Source organism: Trachypithecus francoisi, unplaced genomic scaffold (genome assembly GCF_009764315.1).
Source record: "Trachypithecus francoisi isolate TF-2019V2 unplaced genomic scaffold, Tfra_2.0 Lachesis_group17, whole genome shotgun sequence".
Classification (NCBI taxonomy): Eukaryota; Metazoa; Chordata; class Mammalia; order Primates; family Cercopithecidae; genus Trachypithecus; species Trachypithecus francoisi.
Window position 1 is genome coordinate 99,763,272 of NW_022681462.1, and position 17,735 is coordinate 99,781,006.

Consider the following 17,735-nt stretch of genomic DNA (forward strand, 5'->3'; position numbering starts at 1 on the left):
ATCCCTGGAAGTGTGGATGCTTGAGCAGAGGTTTGTGTCAGGAGTGTCTCATCAACAGGGCAAGGTAGAGGCAAGACAGGCTGGGTGGAGTAACAGGTGCGAAGGACAGAGCTGGGGAACAGCGCACTCTCCCAGGGGTTCTCTTATCATCCCTGTGAGCACACTGCCCTGTCTTGAACTTACTTCATTAAAAACAGCCCCTATAATGATAGGGTGCTAAGCAGCCCTCTTTTATAGTGTCCTTTTTAAAATGACAAATGAAACATCTTTGTCCCTTGAGATGGCGAGCATACGCTAGCATCTCTTCACAGTGCCTGGCAGTCTCCCCAGTGGCTGCAGATCCTCTGAGCTAATCTGTTGTGTTATTTTTTGTTATTGTTATAATTTAAATTTGATACCTTAGGGAAACTTTATTTTCACTGCGTTCTCTGTCTCTGTTATAGGAAAACTGTAGACTAAGCACAGTCTATCTGCCAGAAAGAGTAGTGTATTTAGGTCATTTGAAAGTTATTGATTTTTTTTTTTAAATAAAATAATGTAGGATAAAAGTAACCTTGTTCTTTTTGTGAATTGTATAGACTCCCAAATACTAGAAATGATCATTTGAGTTACTTATATGTACCAGTAAGATGGGAATTAACTTTATGTTCCTAAGTTTGACACTTAATAGCTATAGCCTCCCTGAGATCATAGAGAAGTGATTGCCTAAGATAAGTTGTATTTGTTTTTCTAGTTACCCTAAATCCTGTCAGGTAATAAAAGAATGATCATTGCAGGCTTTGTAAACTCGGCTCACTCACTCCGCTTGGCTCTCCATGTTTTTCATGGTTTCTAGGGTGTGTTATGAACGAACCTCCTTCAGTCCAACTATCCAGACGTTCATTCTCTCTGCCATTTGGCACGGGGTATACCCAGGATATTATCTAACGTTTCTAACAGGGGTGTTAATGACATTAGCAGCACGAGCTGTAAGTATCAAGAATTTTATTTTACAATTCAATGGTTCACTTGAACTGTTAAAAAGGCTGAGTACATCTCTCTTACAAGGTAGACCCTCTTTCCTTGGCCATAGTCAGTATTGTCCTTTCCACTAGAAGCAAAGTCTGTAACTGTGTGCATGTTTGCTGAGCGCTCACCATGGGCTAGGCTCCACGCCCAGTTCCTGTGAGGAGAAAACATGTTTCTATGTGCCTGGCAGGTAGGAGGCACTCACAAAATGTTACTTTGTCTTTACAGAATTTTCTGAAGGAGAGATAAAAACTGAGTTAAATAAAGATGATCAGAATGGGTAGGTTTATTTTAGAAATGTTTCCTGAAAGCTGTAACCTTTGAGTCCTCTCTGAGAGGAAGAGTAGACTGTGCGAGGCCAAGACAGTGGATGAGCCACACTGGAAGTGGGCACAGTTCTCTAAAGTATTTGCCTAGATAGAACCTAGAGTAATATTTTGGGAAACAATTGAGAAATTAGGTTGGTGACGTGAGAGAGGTGAGGAGAAGGATAATTTAGTGTAAGCCCTTGAAAAGCAGTTAGAGGAAAGTGACATGACAAAAACCACGTTTGAACAAGCTGCTAATGGCACTTACAGGTAAGAGGGTTTCATTTAACAAACTAGCAGATATTTACTATATTCCATTTTGAGGTACTTTGGGGATATATGAGGGAAATTTCAAGAAGTATTGACTAAGGGTACCTTCCGGTAGTTTGTAGTCTAATTTGGGATAAGGTGTATGTGTGTGTACATACCTTATGCATACGTGTGTGTGCACACGTGCATCACAAGGCATGTGTGACAGATTCCATGGGTGTTATAAATACTAAGTCACATAGGTGTTTAGAGATGGAAGAAGTCTCTTTGGGTTGGGTTAATTAGAGATGGCCCCATTAGGAAGGTGTTTGGATCTGGACTTTGAGAGATGAAAGTTATTTCAATAGTGAGTGAAGTACAATGGGGAAGAAAATGACATTCTAAGCATGGGAAGGACATTAGCAAAACCCATAATTCTTAGTGGCTAGGCTCTGCTATCTCTTGCCTAGCTCACCGCCATGGCAGTCACCTGCTCTTGATTCCATCCTGTTCACCAATGACAAATCCATTTGTCCTGAGGTACGGGCTTTCAGCATTCCATTCTTGCGCTTAAAAACTGTACCTAACTCCCTCCCATTGCAGACAGAATAGGATCGGCTTCTTCCCAACTTGGTGTTCAAGTTCTACCAATGCCCTCCTCCCTTCCCCCATTTGCCTCTCTAGAAGTACCCAGTGTCTATGCACACATGAATTCTCTGCTTCCATTAGATTGACTTGTCATTCCCCAAAGACACCATGCACTTGCACATTAGCAAAGCCAAGTTTGTCTTTCACAAATGCAGAGGTTAAATAAGAGTTAAGGATGAAGGCAAACCAAACTTTATTTATATACTATATTTTACCAAATATGATTTAAGGATCTCTAGGCAGTGTTGTCTTAAACTTTTTTTTGAAATTTTTACAGAATCTAATCTACAGAAAAGTTGCAAAGAACTTCTATATGCCCTTTACCCAGACTCACCAGTCATTTGTGTTTTCCCTGTGACTTCCTCTCTTTTATACACAGTGTGTACAATGTGTATTAGCCTTTTTAGAACCAACTTTTTCCATAGTAGCAGTGTACGTTCCCACTAGCAACATAGGAGAGTTTCAGTTACTCCATTCCACATCCTTCCAACAGTTGCTATCACCAGTGTAATTGCATAAGTAATGTTAATGTAAAGATACAGCAAATATTTTTGTTTCTTTATTTCAGATGAGAAATAACTTTAGACATTATTTCATTGAACCTTCCCAACTGAAATTATTTTATGATGTTATAACATGGATAGTAACTCAAGTAGCAATAAGTTACACAGTTGTGCCATTCGTACTTCTTTCTATAAAACCGTCATTCATGTTTTACAGGTAAGTGTTACTCTGAAAACTTTGTCAGTGGGAATAACTTTATTTTCAAAAGAAAGTTTCTTGCTATTGGATAGAATGGAAAAATAGTACCACAGCCACATTTCCTGCTGATAAATGCATTATCAGTTACTTTTTAATTCTGAACCAAGCAGTCTCAGCATTTCTCTGTGGAATGACTCATACTACTCAACCCTCAGATGAGTGATTCAGCCAGGTAACCACTGCCTCAAACCTCTCCTAAATTTAACAGAAAACTTCTTAGCTTAATTGTCCTGAACCTCTTTAGGGAAAAAACTAGCTATTTCCAAATATTTATTATTTATCTTTTTTTTTTTTTTTTTTTTTTGGGATGGAATCTCGCTCTGTCGCCCAGGCTGGAGTGCAGTGGTACAGTCTCGGCTCACTGCAACCTCTGCCTCCCAGGTTCAAGCAATTCTCTGCCTCAGCCTCCCAAGTAGCTGGGAGTACAGGCGCCCGCCACTACTCCAGGCTAATTTTTGTGGTTTTTTTTAGTAGAGACGGGGTTTCACCATCTTGGCCAGGCTGGTCTTGAGCTCTTGGCCTCGTGATCCACCCGCCTTGGCCTCCCAAAGTGCTGGGATTACAGGCATGAGCCACCACACCCAGCCTAAGGAAAATAAATTATATTTTATTTGTTCCTTTTCACTGTGTCTTTTGTTTGATTGATACTGTGGTGATCTGTATGTTATAGAAATTGTCTTGTCTCGAATTCTATATTTTTATAATCTACTTATCTCCTCTCCCTGCCCACCAAATTCCACTCCCCCATATTAGATGGTGATATTTTAGAGATCAAAACTTTATTCTTTTATAAGTTCTTTATTACTCTAGCATTTAGAATGACTTAGCACAGAGTATATAGTCAAAAAATTATTGAATCAAATATGACAATAATTATACAGGAAGACATTAAGTAAGTCCTGCTAAAGTTTCCATTTTAACAATGTTAGTACGTGTTTAAAAATGTGATTGGACTGTTGGTTAGATTTTCTATCCCAGGTCCTTTGTTCAGAATCACTTGGACCTATAGCTATAGATACAGTTTAGGTTACATTCGATTTATATAATTTGAGAAATGATGTTTTCAATATTTTTAATCATGTGGCCTTTCTTTGCTTCATGAAAGTAACCATCAAGAAGCAATATTGCTTCTCTGTCACTCCCCTCATTAGAATATTTGTCACTTAGAGACAGTAAATAGCAGGTGAGGCCAGACTGGTAAAAGTCTTAACTATCTCCACATTTTCTTTGTTGAGTCAACTTTTGATTCTGTGAATTGGGGAGATTTTCAGATGGCTACCGGTATTAATATCTACCTTTTTGTTTTTATTCTGTTTAACCATGGCCTTATGACCCTTACAAAGGAATGTAATATGCTATCTAGAAAATCAGGCTTCTAATCAGCCTGGGTTTATCCAGTGCTGTAAATACCCACTGGCCTACACTATCAGGTTTCTCCTCCTGAGGGGGAAAAATAAAAGAATAATGTAGTAATGTAGTCAACAAATACGTCCTAAGGTGGGCTACGGGACATTTTGACAAGCGGGCAGTTATTAAGGATTATTATCACATTTGAATAAACTTTTTCCCTTTTTCTTTTAGCTCCTGGTATTACTGCCTGCACATTCTTGGTATCTTAGTATTATTGTTGTTGCCAGTGAAAAAAACTCAAAGAAGAAAGAATACACATGAAAACATTCAGCTCTCACAATCCAAAAAGTTTGATGAAGGAGAAAATTCTTTGGGACAGAACAGTTTTTCTACAACAAACAATGTTTGCAATCAGAATCAAGAAATAGCCTCGAGACATTCATCACTAAAGCAGTGATCGGGAAGGCTCCGAGGGCTGTTTTTTTTGATGTTAACAGAAACCAATCTTAGCACCTTTTCAAGGGGTTTGAGTTTGTTGGAAAAGCGATTAACTGGGGGGAAGTGGACAGTTATAGATAAGGAATTTCCTGTACACCAGATGGGAAATGGAGTGAAACAAGCCCTCCCATGCCGTATCCCCGTGGGCCACGCCTTATGTAAGAATATTTCCATATTTCAGTGGGTACTCCCAGCCTCAGCACTTGTCCTAGGGTCACACGCGTGCCCTGTTGCTGAATGTACGTTGCGTATCCCAAGGCACTGAAGAGGTGGAAAAATAATCGTGTCAATCTGGATGATAGAGAGAAATTAACTTTTCCAAATGAATGTCTTGCCTTAAACCCTCTTATTTCCTAAAATATTGTTCCTAAATGGTATTTTCAAGTGTAATATTGTGAGAACGCTATTGCAGTAGTTGATGTTGTGTACTGTAAAGGATTTTAGGAGGAATTTGAAACAGGATATTTAAGAATGTGGATTTTTAAAAATGCAATAAACATCTCAGTATTTGAAGGGTTTTCTTAAAGTATGTCAAATGACTACAATCCATAGTGAAACTGTAAACATTTAATGGACGCCAAATTATAGGTAGCTGATTTTGCTGGAGAGTTTAATTACCTTGTGCAGTCAAAGAGCATTTCCAGGAAGAATTTCTTAAAACATAATGAAAGGTTTGGTAATGTGATACTTTAAGCTTATTCTTTTTCTTAAAAGAGAGAGGTGACTAAGGAAGGCAGGAATGAAGCAGCACTGCCTGGCCTCCAGTGGAATGCACAGGGTGGAGCCACAGCTCTGCAAGGCCGCTTCTCCCCCACGCCAGGGCTCTGCACCATCATGTGAGACTTAAAAAAAAAAGTGGAATGACTTGGTGATACTTTGGACTTCTAAACTAAATTTATCAGGCATAAATTATGTAGAATTAGAAAGAGGCTTTGAAAATAATATCGGTAGGTTGCTCAAAGGTTTTGAAAGAGAAATCGCTAGGTAGGTTACTATCTGGCTAATCAATTTCTTATCCTTGACAATTTAATTCATATTTGGGAAACTTTTAGGGAAATGAAAACTGAAAGTCATTGAGTCTAGGTAACATTTTTTGAGAATAATATAAATTCATTTTCAAACTCTTCTCATATTAAAATTTTGCTGTGATCTCTTACTAAAATGAGTTTTAGGTTCTGTAAGTGGAAAAATGTGCTTTTATTTTGTGGGCCATTTTTACTGTGATTAATCTTGCCTTGGATTGCTAGGTGTCTCCTGCAATCCCACAGAGGACTGTAGTGGCCACAGGAGCTGAAAGCAGGAGAGTGGGATTTGACGCCAGGCAGTGGAGCGGCCTCAGCCCCAGATGGTACCTCCTGCCCTGTGGGAGGGAAGGGGGCAAAGCCTTCTGACTTCACCTTTATTTGACCTATGTATGGAGCTTACTTTTACTTTTTGCCTTACATTTTTAATGAAATGCAAATTTTCTGTGATGAGTTTCTCTCTCTTTTTTGGGGGGTGGGGTCACTAACAAATTTGCAAATGAAGTTAAGGACAAGGCAACCATCTGGCTTATGCTATATAATACTTCATTTAAAGAAGAAAGGAAAAGTAAATGCACTTGCAGCTTTTGAGGTCTCAGCAAAAATGGGAATGTGTCTTTTTTGAAATTCAGAAATATCCTGATCTATTTTTATTTCTCTAAAAGTAAGTGTTTTCTAGCTGATAAGGCTAACCTTACCATTCCTTCTCAGGAAAGGATCGATAACTAAATAAATTTCCTCTGTTTTCCCATGCATTGAAATTATGTTGGCTGGGCGCAGTGGCTCACACCTGTAATCCCAGCAGTTTGGGAGGCCTAGGCAGGTAGATCACTTGAGGTCAGGAGTTCGAGACCAGCCTGATTAACATGGTGAAACCCCATCTCTACTAAAAATACAAAAATTAGACGGGTGTGGTGGTGTGCACCTGTAATCCCAACTACTTGGGAGGCTGAGGCAGGAGAATTGCTTGAACCTGGGCGGCGGAGGTTGCAGTGGGCTGAAATTGCGCCACTGCACTCTAGCCTGGGCGACAGAGGAAGACTCCATCTCACACGCACAAAAAAAAAAAAAAAGAAAAAAGAAAAAAAGAAAAAAATTATGCTAGCTGTTTAATGTGAGAGAATAGAAAGAATGTTCATGGAAAGTACCTGCCCTGTAAAATGTTTGATCATTTTCATTAATGTTGCAGAGAATCCAACTGCTATTAAGAGAAAGTGAACAAATTAAGAATATAAAAGACAGATTCAGGCATGTCATAAGTGAAAACAAGAAGGCTTAATACAAACTTGTTGGGTTTTGTTTGTGTGTGTGTGTGTGTGTGTGTGTGTGTGATTTTTTGGGGTTTTTTTTGGTTCAGCCTATCTAGCCACTTACAAATAATCACATTTCTGTTACCTGAATTTACTTTATTTCTCAGCCTGTAAACCTTAGTCACTGTTACCTGTTTCTTGCTCAGTGAATATAATCTTAGCACCGTCATCTAGAAAGGCAAGATATTTGATTTTTTTTCCGGTTCCTTTGAAGATAATAATTCCATGTCCAGTTTGATTGATTTTCATACCCCTGAATCAACTAGTTATTTTTATGAAATGGTTTTTGGATAGCTCTCCTCTAGTTTGGAGAAGTAATAATCACAAATATTAATATTTTGCTTCTAGTACTTACAGTAGAAGAATTTTAAACTGGTACGTCTACTCCTGTTAAATAGAAACGGGATTCATTGTATTATGTGCTTGCTTTTTTTTAAATCAATAGAATCAGATTCAATGCATATTTATGTTACATATTTTCCACTATTCAGGTATCATGAAATCACTCCAGAGATGATCAATCAACATCGTATTTATACTTTTGGTTAATTATATACTACTCAGGGAAAAAATGAACAAAAATAATTATTCATCCTTCAATTTCATTTTCTTGAAACAGAGTTCGTTTAATTTGGTATGCCTCAGCTGTCACCATTTTATAAGTGGCTCATTCTGTTTTTAAAATAAGTATTTTTATTGGAACTCAGGGTAATTGGTGGAATTTATTTAGCTTCTGAAATATCCAGCAGGATAGAGAAGATTTATTTGGCTTCAAAAATGTCTGGTGACCCCTTCTTTTATTAGCCACTACTGCCCATTTGATTCAAAAATAAATTTATTGGTCTCCACCATGTGTGACACACACAGGATTTCCAAACATACCACTTTTAAGAAAAATGTGCAGTAGAAAGGAGGTTTCTAGAAAGTGACGGTAACTCACATTTAAGCACTACCTGACCTGGGAGGGGACCTGGATCTTCATTCTGGTTCTGCCTTTCATGAGACTTAAGACTTGGAGGAGCCACCTGTCCTATAAACCCCAAGTTCCTCAGCCATAAGCAAATGGGTTAATCCTAAGAGTTCAGGACCAGTTGGGTGTCATGAATGGAGCCATTAGCAAGGTCTGTAGGAGTCAAGGAGTTGGGCAAATTCACAGTCCACACTATCGTCATGGTTACTGACTTGTACTCCTTGAGCTCAAAGCCCTGACATTTCAAAAGGTTGTCATGATAACAGTGAAACCTCTGAATCCCTTAAATCAGAAGGCATGGCAACATACTTTTTCTACTGGCAATAGCTCTTACAATGAGTGTTTCATAATGAAATAGTCTCTGCTGAAGAAAACATGTTTTCCTTTTGCTTTCTCTGCTTTGTTGGTTTCTGTTTGTGCTGTGTAAAATTGGAGAAGATATATGCTCTGAAATATTTTATACAGATTACTGACTACTGGACAGGGTTTACCACTATACAACATCTCAAAGTTATTCAAGGATATTTAAAGCATATTTACTTTAGTTACACCTTATTTTAAACTCCAGAAAACAATAGCTTTAAAATTTTTGACATTAAAATAATTATAAATGTATACTTTTACTCGAGGACTAGATCACAGTTTTAGGACAAAAATCTTTCCTATTTAAAAGTAATGCCTTGTAAATATTTAGTTTATATATTCATGAACAAATCTGGACATTTATACTTTTTTTGTTTCCTTATCAACTGTTCACAATTATTACTTAATTGGTTTTAACAGTTCTACATTATAATTGAAAGAAAAACGACTTGAGAGACTGATTGTTTCAGAATAGTGCCTACTATTTCTGTGTCAGCTAAAAATTTGTCCAGAGTTTTAGATATAAGCTAGTATTTTGTGGCGTTTTATCCAGGCATTAATAGTTCTTCCTGGCTGAAATGTAATACATCAGATTTAATATAGGTGCAGAATCCTAAATAACACTGTGAGATGTCATCTTAACTGCCCTCAATACCTTATAAAACTGCTGCACTTAACCCAGTGTGCATTTAATGAGTGGCTGGTCGTTGATACACTCATCTTAGATGCTGAAATTTCTGTTCTGCAGCCCTTGTAAAAGGGGGCTTCTTGATCAATGCGTGCTCCCAATGCTGAAGGAAAAGATTTGTGTTTAAGAAAAGAAGTACATCCTGAAATGTGAATGTGAAAGACTAGAACGCAGAGGGTCTCTACAGGGTTTTTCTGCCACACTAGGATGTCAAACCTATTTATAGAGACTCTGATTACAACAGAAATTTTAAAACGAAATTTTCCACATAAGTATTTTGTAGGAAAGCTCTTATAATCAATGCTTAAGCTGCTTTTTGAGGCTTTTCTTGTACAGAGGTTGCAGCCAATTACATTTTAATTGGTAGGCTGCTGAATAATGTTTTTGTACGTTTTAAAATAATATTTATTTTAATAGGTTTTTTAACATTATGCAAACCCCAATAAAGAACTGGCATGCTGCACAGGCCATTGACTGGGAAATTTTGTGAAACACAGCCTAAATACACAGTTTTTACACCAACTAATTTGTCTTGCCTTTAAAACTGATAACTCTTTAAGTACAACTTTTATAAAGAAAAAACACAACACTAAGACTATATATTCTATAAATTACAGTGTAATGACCCATGCAGAACCACTGTCTGAAGCTTCCTCAGTGATACATAGCCATCTCTCCAGCCATGTTGTATCAAATTGCACACTCAAAAGAAAGGGAAATGCTGCAATGAAAAACCAAAAGGTACAGAGCAACATAAGTAAAATGACTAACCAGTTTCTTAGTCACATGTTTGAAATGGAAAAGGTGACTGACTGCCTTTCACTAGAGTCTTAGCTGTTTCATGTTCACTATTTTAGGTTAATTTTCTTGGGAAATCAATTTGAATATTCCTCCCTGTCCTTTTGCATTATAGGACAAAAATATATGTTCAGAGTTTGACAGACTTTTTAAATATGCCTCTTTCCCAATTTTAAGTATTTTTGGTTCTGTGTGCACAGATTTATCAATGAAGTACATTTGCCTCTGACTTTATCACAAGGAAAAAGGAATCAAACATTGAACACAAATGTGTTCCAAACCAGTCTTGTCCATCTTGTCACTTTTATGTGACTGCTCCTCTGAACCAGAAGGGGCATGATAGAAGGCAATAGGAATTAAAGTAAAAATCATTCAGGGGAAGTGAGAAATTCTACCATATACAGAGTGAAAATGTGTGATTTCATTCCTGCCTTCCTTTAAACGTTGTGTCTTGATCTCTGCCTAGTAGTAGTTAAGCCCTCAGTCGCCCAAACATGAGGAGAGACCCAACTCCAGCAGCCAGAATTTAGTATTTACATTTGCCTTCCCGAGTTGAGAATAGAATGTGGTGTTCTGTACTTTGTTTTTATTACTCCGAAATATTTTTTTAAAGAAGTGTTATTTTTCAACAGATTCATAAATTAGTTCCTGATGTATGGGAAATTAAAACTCCCACTGTGTCAGTCAAACTGATATGCTAATTTCATAACCACTCATTTCTAGTCTGTCAGAGCTGTACTGGTGGCTTATTGCTGGGTTTTAAAGGTGTTTTTAACTTACATATAAGTGTTTTTTTTTTCAAATTTGTGTGTCTTTACAACTGATTAAACAGTAGTTTAAAAATACGCGTGTGTGTGTTTGCTAATATCTTAGGCTTTTAATTCCACTTACAGAACAATACTGGCTCTGTTACGAGACTTAATGGTCATTTTTATTGCAGGATTCTTCAGCAATATGGTAGTAATATTCTAAAGAGTCATTGACTCTTTAGCTGCTTAAAGATTATTTAAAAGAAACTATTGTCATGTCATAAACACTTTGGAAGGTAATTTAAACAACCTTAAATTAGTGTATAGTATCTATATTCTCTCCTAAAACAGACTTGTGAAGCGAAGAAGATACTGACTTTGCTCAGCTGAAAGGGAACGCCCACCTCCCAGGCCCTGCAGTTAGCCAGTTCCCAGCACTCCTGTGGGAGGACGTGGGTGTGGCTGCTGGGAAGCAGAGTGCGGGGACTCTGCGAGACACTCAATTTCTGTGCCATCACAGACCTAGAAGAACTTCGGAGCGTTCCTGGGGGCTCTTCCTTTATGCCGTTGTGAACAATTGTAGGGAAACGTCTTCTGTTTTACTCTCGTGTAGAGATGCTAGGCTGAACCTGCAGTCATAGTGCTTTCTCTCTGGAAGACCTTAGAATTTCATGCCAGATTTAAGTTACCCCATTTTGAGATTCAAGGCCATGTTGAAATTGGGCCATGACCAAAAGCAGTACAGACTCAGAATTCCTACCCACGTGCTGGGTAAGGAGAATAAGTCATTACCCTTGTCCTCAAGGAGGTAGTGAACAGTGACCATGTGCCACCATCAGTGCTTTATTGGAGGCATTCACCAGGGGCCCTGGCAATAGGAGGAGGAGTGAGGACCCAGAGCTGAGTGTGGGAGAGCTCCACAGAGGAGCTGGCTCCTGGACTCCTGGGGAAGGCTTTTCCTGGGCTGAGAAAGAGGGGGTGGGGAGTTAGAGGAAGAAAGAAAAGCTACGCCAAGAATTTTATAAATTATTACACACAAATATAATAAAAAATGAGTTAAGCAAGTTTAGATCTATTATGTACCAACAATATGTCTATCTGTTTAATAACATTAAAATTTCCTATTACTCAACTGGGAAAAGGAGTAATAGGAAATCAGCCAATTTTTTAAAAACGCCCATGAAATATTTCATGCAGGTAGTTCAGTACAGAACAATATAATAGACACTTGTGTGCCCACCCTCAGATTAAACAGATGTTACCACTTTGCCACATTGGGTTCAATTTTTTTTTTTTTCCGCATGAGAAGGATGTTGCACATAAGGACAGCATACCCACCTGTCCTGGCCTTCTCTCCCTCCTAAGGGGCACCAGCAATGTCAGCATGCACCTGTCCTGGCCTTCTCTCCCTCCCGAGGGGTACCAGCAATGTCAGCATGCACCTGTCCTGGCCTTCTCTCCCTCCCGAGGGGTACCAGCAATGTCAGCATGCACCTGTCCTGGCCTTCTCGCCCTCCCGAGGGGTACCGGCTGTGTCAGCATGGGCCTCTTTGGGGAGGCTTTGCCTTTGGCTGCCTTTCTTGTGGGCTTAGCTGTGTGATTTTAAAACAGAACTTTGTGTTACATTTCCGATAGCTTTTCTCGGTGTTTTGTGGCATGATGGGTTGTGTTGGCTCAGTCAGTTTGTTGCTGGACCCAGATGTCAGCTCAGATTTTAAGTCTTTAAATACTGCATTGTCTCTTTCCTGGTAAAAGCTTCTCTGTTTTCTGACTGTGTATCTGTTGTTCAAGTTTGCTTTGTTTTCTGCTTGAGTCTTCTTTTGTGGTACATCCTCCTGAGTGACCCCAGTGGCATCTTTTGGCACAGGCTGAGCCTCACCATGAGCAGGGGCCCTGGTCCTGATGACCCTGAGCTGACCTGAGCTGACCCTGGTCCTGGTCAGCAGTGCGGAGCTGGATGCCCTGTGGCCCGGGACAGGGAGACCATTCCCTGGGTGCCATCCCTTTGTGAGGGGTGAACATGAGAGCTGCCCTAAAAAGACAGGCCTGAGATTTTAGCTTAGATGCCAGCTGTTTTCAGCCATTACTGGGAAAGTCAGCTGCGCAGCACCAGAGACCGGAGAGTTGAGATCCTGATTGTCACTCCACCCTTTTTTAATGCATGTGTCAGTCGCCTCAAGAAGAATGCTATATTCACATTGCCCTAGGATCAAGCCTCTTTCATGGGAGGGGAGGACCAATTAAAAAGGAACGGCAACCCATTCTGCGACCCTCAGCCTTTGCAACGGAGCTTCTCAGAGGAATAGGCAACACCATCTCTGTTCCCTTTGTCCACAACACTCTCCTGAACCATTTTCACAAAGGTCATTTTCAGCCTCTTTGTTGCTGAATTCAAGGTTTTCAATCTTTATGTCACTTTATCTCTGTAGCATTTGACTATACTGACGAGTCAAATGCTCTTCTTGAAGTTATTTTCTTGGCTCTGTGTAACAATTCTTCCTTACTTCTCTTCCTGCCTCTCCGGATAATCATTTTCATTCTCCTGAGACTCCTCTTCCTTCTCTCAGTGCATACACACCTACTGTTACAGCTCCTCTGTGCTGATCCTCCCTCCAGCACACATCTGTCTGCCTAACTCCCCTGCCGCCAGCCCTTCCTCCCTTTCCCATATCTGATCAATATGTATGCAACTCCCTGCTAAGTATCTCCATCCAAAACTTACAGGCACCTCCAGCTCATCACATCTAAAACGAAACCCATTATCTCATTCCATCAGCCCCAAAGCTTGTGATAACTCTTGTAGTCCCTATCTCATTAATTATGAATATTTCCCTGGCTACCCAAGTCAGAGACCTGTGTACCATCTTGACCTCATCAACCCTGTTTGCCCACCCCCCGAATAACCAACTCCATCTCATTGCCCTCTCTCCCAATTGTTCATCTAGTTTATAGGAACAGCTTCCTAACCGGACTTCCATCCTCCAGTCATGCCTTCCTTGTCCATTCTCTACGATACAGGACGGGGTCATCTTTCTAAAGATATTTTTTATTCTCCTGCTTCAAAAGTGAAACTGGGCTGGGCACAGTGGCTCACGCTTGTAATCCCAGCACTTTGGGAGGCCGAGGTAGGAGGATCACTTGAACCCAGGAGTTCGAGACCAGCCTGGGCACACAGTGAGACCTTGCCTCTACAAAAAATAAATTAGCCAGGCCTGGCAGTGTGTGCCTGTGGTCCCAGCTACTCAGCCGTGTGAGCAGGGAGGATCGCTTGAGCCCAGGAGGTTGAACTGTGTTCTCGCCACTGCACTCTAGCCTGGGCAACATAGCGAGACCCTGTCTCAAAAAAAAAAAAAAGGTGAAACTCTCCGAAACACTTGCGATAAATGCAAACTTTTAGTGTGACATAAAAGACTTGTGGTCTGGCAGCTGCTTGCCTTCGCTTCATCCTGTTTCCCTCTGATTTGCCGCCCTGCCGGTACACACGTGCTCACTCTCATCCTCCAGCCATGCGGAGTAGCTGGACTTGCCTCACTGTCTGGCTTGCTCCTGCCTCCTAGGGCCTGTGTGCCTGCTGCTCCATTTGCCCAGAACTCCCCTCCTCCCCGCATCCTCCCCACCCCTCTTCCCTGGCTGGCTCCAGCTTCATCACCAGGATTCGGGTTCCTTGTCACTAATCAGGAAATGTTCGATGAACTTGTACTATGCTCCAAGCACTGTGATGCATCCTAGGCATTCAAAGAGAAGGTGTTTTTCTCCAGGCAACTTTTCCTGAGCCTTCCAGACACAAGTTCTCTGCTCAATATTCTCGTGTGCCTTACACTAACCACACGCTGTTGTCATTGTTAATATATAATATATGTTTGTAGAAAGTCAAAAAGTACTTCATAACCAAAGAAGGAGATAGAGTACTAAATGTAGAACAGTCTACAAATTCATGAATTATCTAACGTTTACTTCAGCCTAATTCACTTGGCTACGGGACCTCCATGGCCAAGGGCCTTCATTACTAGCCACTAGTTATAGTTGACGTGCAGATATAATTCCCAAAGTCTCTACACTGATTCATGGTAGCCAGCCCCGTTTTGTCAACATATGTAAGTCCTGGAGGCTATGTTTAAAGCATGAGAAACACTTAAAACACATACATTGGAATTGGGTATAAACAGAATCACTTAGAAAATCAGTCATTGTTAAACAGTTGCTAAACTGAAATACCCTATACATCTTAAATACATTTCATATTCACACAAACCACAAAGTGTTGTGAAATTTGATAAATTTTAGAAAATCTGCAGTAAGGCAAAAAAAAAAAAAAAAAAGGCTTAATACTAAGACTGAAGGTGTCCTGTAGACAAGATTAAATATTTTTCATCTAAACCCTCAGATTAGGAATTAATCGGTTCACCACACACACACATTGGTGACTCCCTCCCTGATGTTTATATTAGGCATGACCTGGGCAGTAAAATGCATTCAAGTAAATAGATCCATTGTCCTAACACTGATAAACAACCTTAACATTTCGGTACATTTCTCTCTCATCATTTTTCCATCGATAGATAAAAAAATGGAGATATATTTTACAAAGTAATTTTGTGAACTTCATTTTGAATTGAACATATTTTGTTCCTCTTTTTTCCTGTTACACTGAACATCTTTTGTTTTGTTTTTGAAACGTGGGGAAAAGAGAGATCAGACTGTTACTGTGTCTATGTAGAAAGAAGTAGACATAACAGACTCCATTTTGTTCTGTACTAAGAAAAATTCTTTTACCTTGAGATGCTGTTAATTTGTAACCCTAGCCCCAACCCTGTGCTGGCAGAAACATGTGTTGACCCAAGGTTTAATGGATTTAGGGCTATGCAGAATGTGCTTTGTTTAAAAAGTGCTTTAAGGCAGTATGCTTGTGAAAAGTCATCACCATTCTCTAATCTCAAGTACCCAGGGACACAATACACTGCGGAAGGCCACAGGGACCTTTGCCTAGGAAAGCCAGGTATTGTCCAAGGTTTCTCCCCATGTAATAGCCTGAGATATGGCCTCCTGAGAAGGGAAAGACCTGACCATCCCCCAGCCTGACACCTGTAAAGGGTCTGTGCTGAGGAGGATGAGTAAAAGAGGAAGGCCTCCTTGCAGTTGTGGTAAGAGGAAGGCATCTGTCTCCTGCTGGTCCCTAGGCAATAGAATGTCTTGGTTTCTATGTTCTATTTACTGAGATAGGAGAAAACCGCCTTAAGCCTGGAGGTGAGACATGCTAGCAGCAATACTGCTCTTTAATGCACAGAGATGTTTGTGTACATGCATAGCAAAGCACAGTGCACCTTTTCTTAACCTTGTTCATGACACAGAGGCCTTTGTTTACATGTTTTCCTGCTACCCTCTTCCCACTATTACCCTATTGTCCTGCCACATCCCCCTGTAGAGAGATAATGATCAATAAATACTGAGGGAACTCAGAGACCAGTGCCCGCGTGGGTCCTCTGTATGCTGAGCGCCGGGCCCCTGGGCCCACTTTTATTTCTCCATACTTTGTCTCTGTGTCTCTTTCTTTTCTCAGTTTCTCATCCCACCTGACGAGAAACGCCCACAGGCATGGAGGGGCAGGCCACCCCTTCAGAAACAAGGTCTCACTCTATCACCCAGGCTGGAGTGCAGTGGGCAAGAACACGGCCGCAACCTCCCATGCTCAAGCAATCCTCCCACCCCAGCCTCCCAGGTAGCTGTGACTACACGTGTGCACCACCACACCCAGCTAATTTTTTAATTGTTTATAGAGATGGGGCCTTGCCATGTTGCCCAGGCTGGACCTAAGTTTAATTAAAAGGACAACAGCGGACAAAAGCAAAATGATAGATGCAGTTAATATGCACACTAAATAAGCCACATGTGCATGAACCCCACTCCCACCCATCAAGACAGAAAATGAGCTGTAGAGTTACATTTGCAGACTGAAGCGGTAAGCAGATTCCAGACATGGGGGCCATGATATGTATTTCTCTTCCTTGACCCTGGTGCACAGTATTTTCCCGAACAATTTTTTTCCAGGCTAATAAACAGAAAAAAAATGAATTTGTCCAGAATAATAGAAAAGTAGACAGTGGAATAATTCAGGATATACCCAATATAAGGAAACAGCCTGTCTGACTTATCATCTGACTTTCTGAGTCAGTCTGCTTACAGAAAAACTGACTAATGATGAAGAACTAGGAAATGTTGCACCAGCAATCATGTGTTCCTGACATTTTATTCCATAAGGAATTTGGACCCATAAACTACAATGTGGGTAGTGCTTTTTAAGTACACGATGGCGGTGCTCTCTGTTGGAACTTGCTGTGTGAATGGCTCAACAATCAGCCTAATGATGCTGTTGTAAACACGGGGACTGTTTTTTATTTTTCTTCTTTGTCTGTAGTCATAGCATTCAATATACCTAGGTTTGCCAAATCATCTCCACTTTTATTAATATTCAAATTGAGCTGGGCATGGTGGCATCTATCCCAGCTATAGGGGATCTATGAGGCCTAGGTCATGCCTAATTTGAGGCAGGAGGATTGCTTAAGCCCAGGAGTTTGAGGCCTGCCTGCTAGTGAGACCTTGTCTCTTAAAAAAAAAAAAAAATTTAAATTGAAACCTTGCTATCCCCATTCAGCTCTATGCAGTCCATCCACCACCCCTGCCTCCAACTCCGCCAAACACGACCACTGTCCTGGGAAATTCATGGCACATGACCAGTAAAACCAAAACCAAAACAATCCCCGTTTCCTCAGACTCTACCATTCACCTTTTGGTCTAATGAAAACCCACATCTCACCTGAGGACATAGCTTCTCTTGTAGTCCTCTGAAGTGACAGTTTCTCTCTCAACCCTCTCATCACTGGGCCTGTAGAGGAGGCAGGCACTATCCTTCCTCCTCCATGTTATCTGTAAACAACTGTCTCTTTTTCCTTCCCAAGATGCCAGAGTCCAGCTTAGGCTAGCTGACATCAAACCTCCCTTCCTCCTTGCTGCCACC

General features: G+C 40.4%; 1 protein-coding gene across 7 annotated transcripts in view; it reads left to right on the plus strand.

Moving 5' to 3' along the window:
* Positions 1–10,819, plus strand: part of MBOAT2 (membrane bound O-acyltransferase domain containing 2) — a 156,899-nt gene extending 146,080 nt beyond the window's left edge. For 3 of the 7 annotated variants that reach the window (XM_033176610.1, XM_033176612.1, XM_033176613.1), the window contains 3 exons: positions 836–968; positions 2,782–2,933; positions 4,557–10,819. In XM_033176610.1, the coding sequence (XP_033032501.1) occupies positions 836–968; positions 2,782–2,933; positions 4,557–4,782 (511 nt within the window). In that variant the 3' untranslated portion in view covers positions 4,783–10,819. Of the gene's footprint in view, positions 1–835; positions 1,289–2,781; positions 2,934–4,556 lie in introns of all 7 variants that reach the window. The other 4 variants (XR_004428546.1, XR_004428545.1, XM_033176614.1 and 1 more) reach the window with 4 other exon arrangements.
* The last annotated feature ends 6,916 nt before the right edge of the window (positions 10,820–17,735 follow it).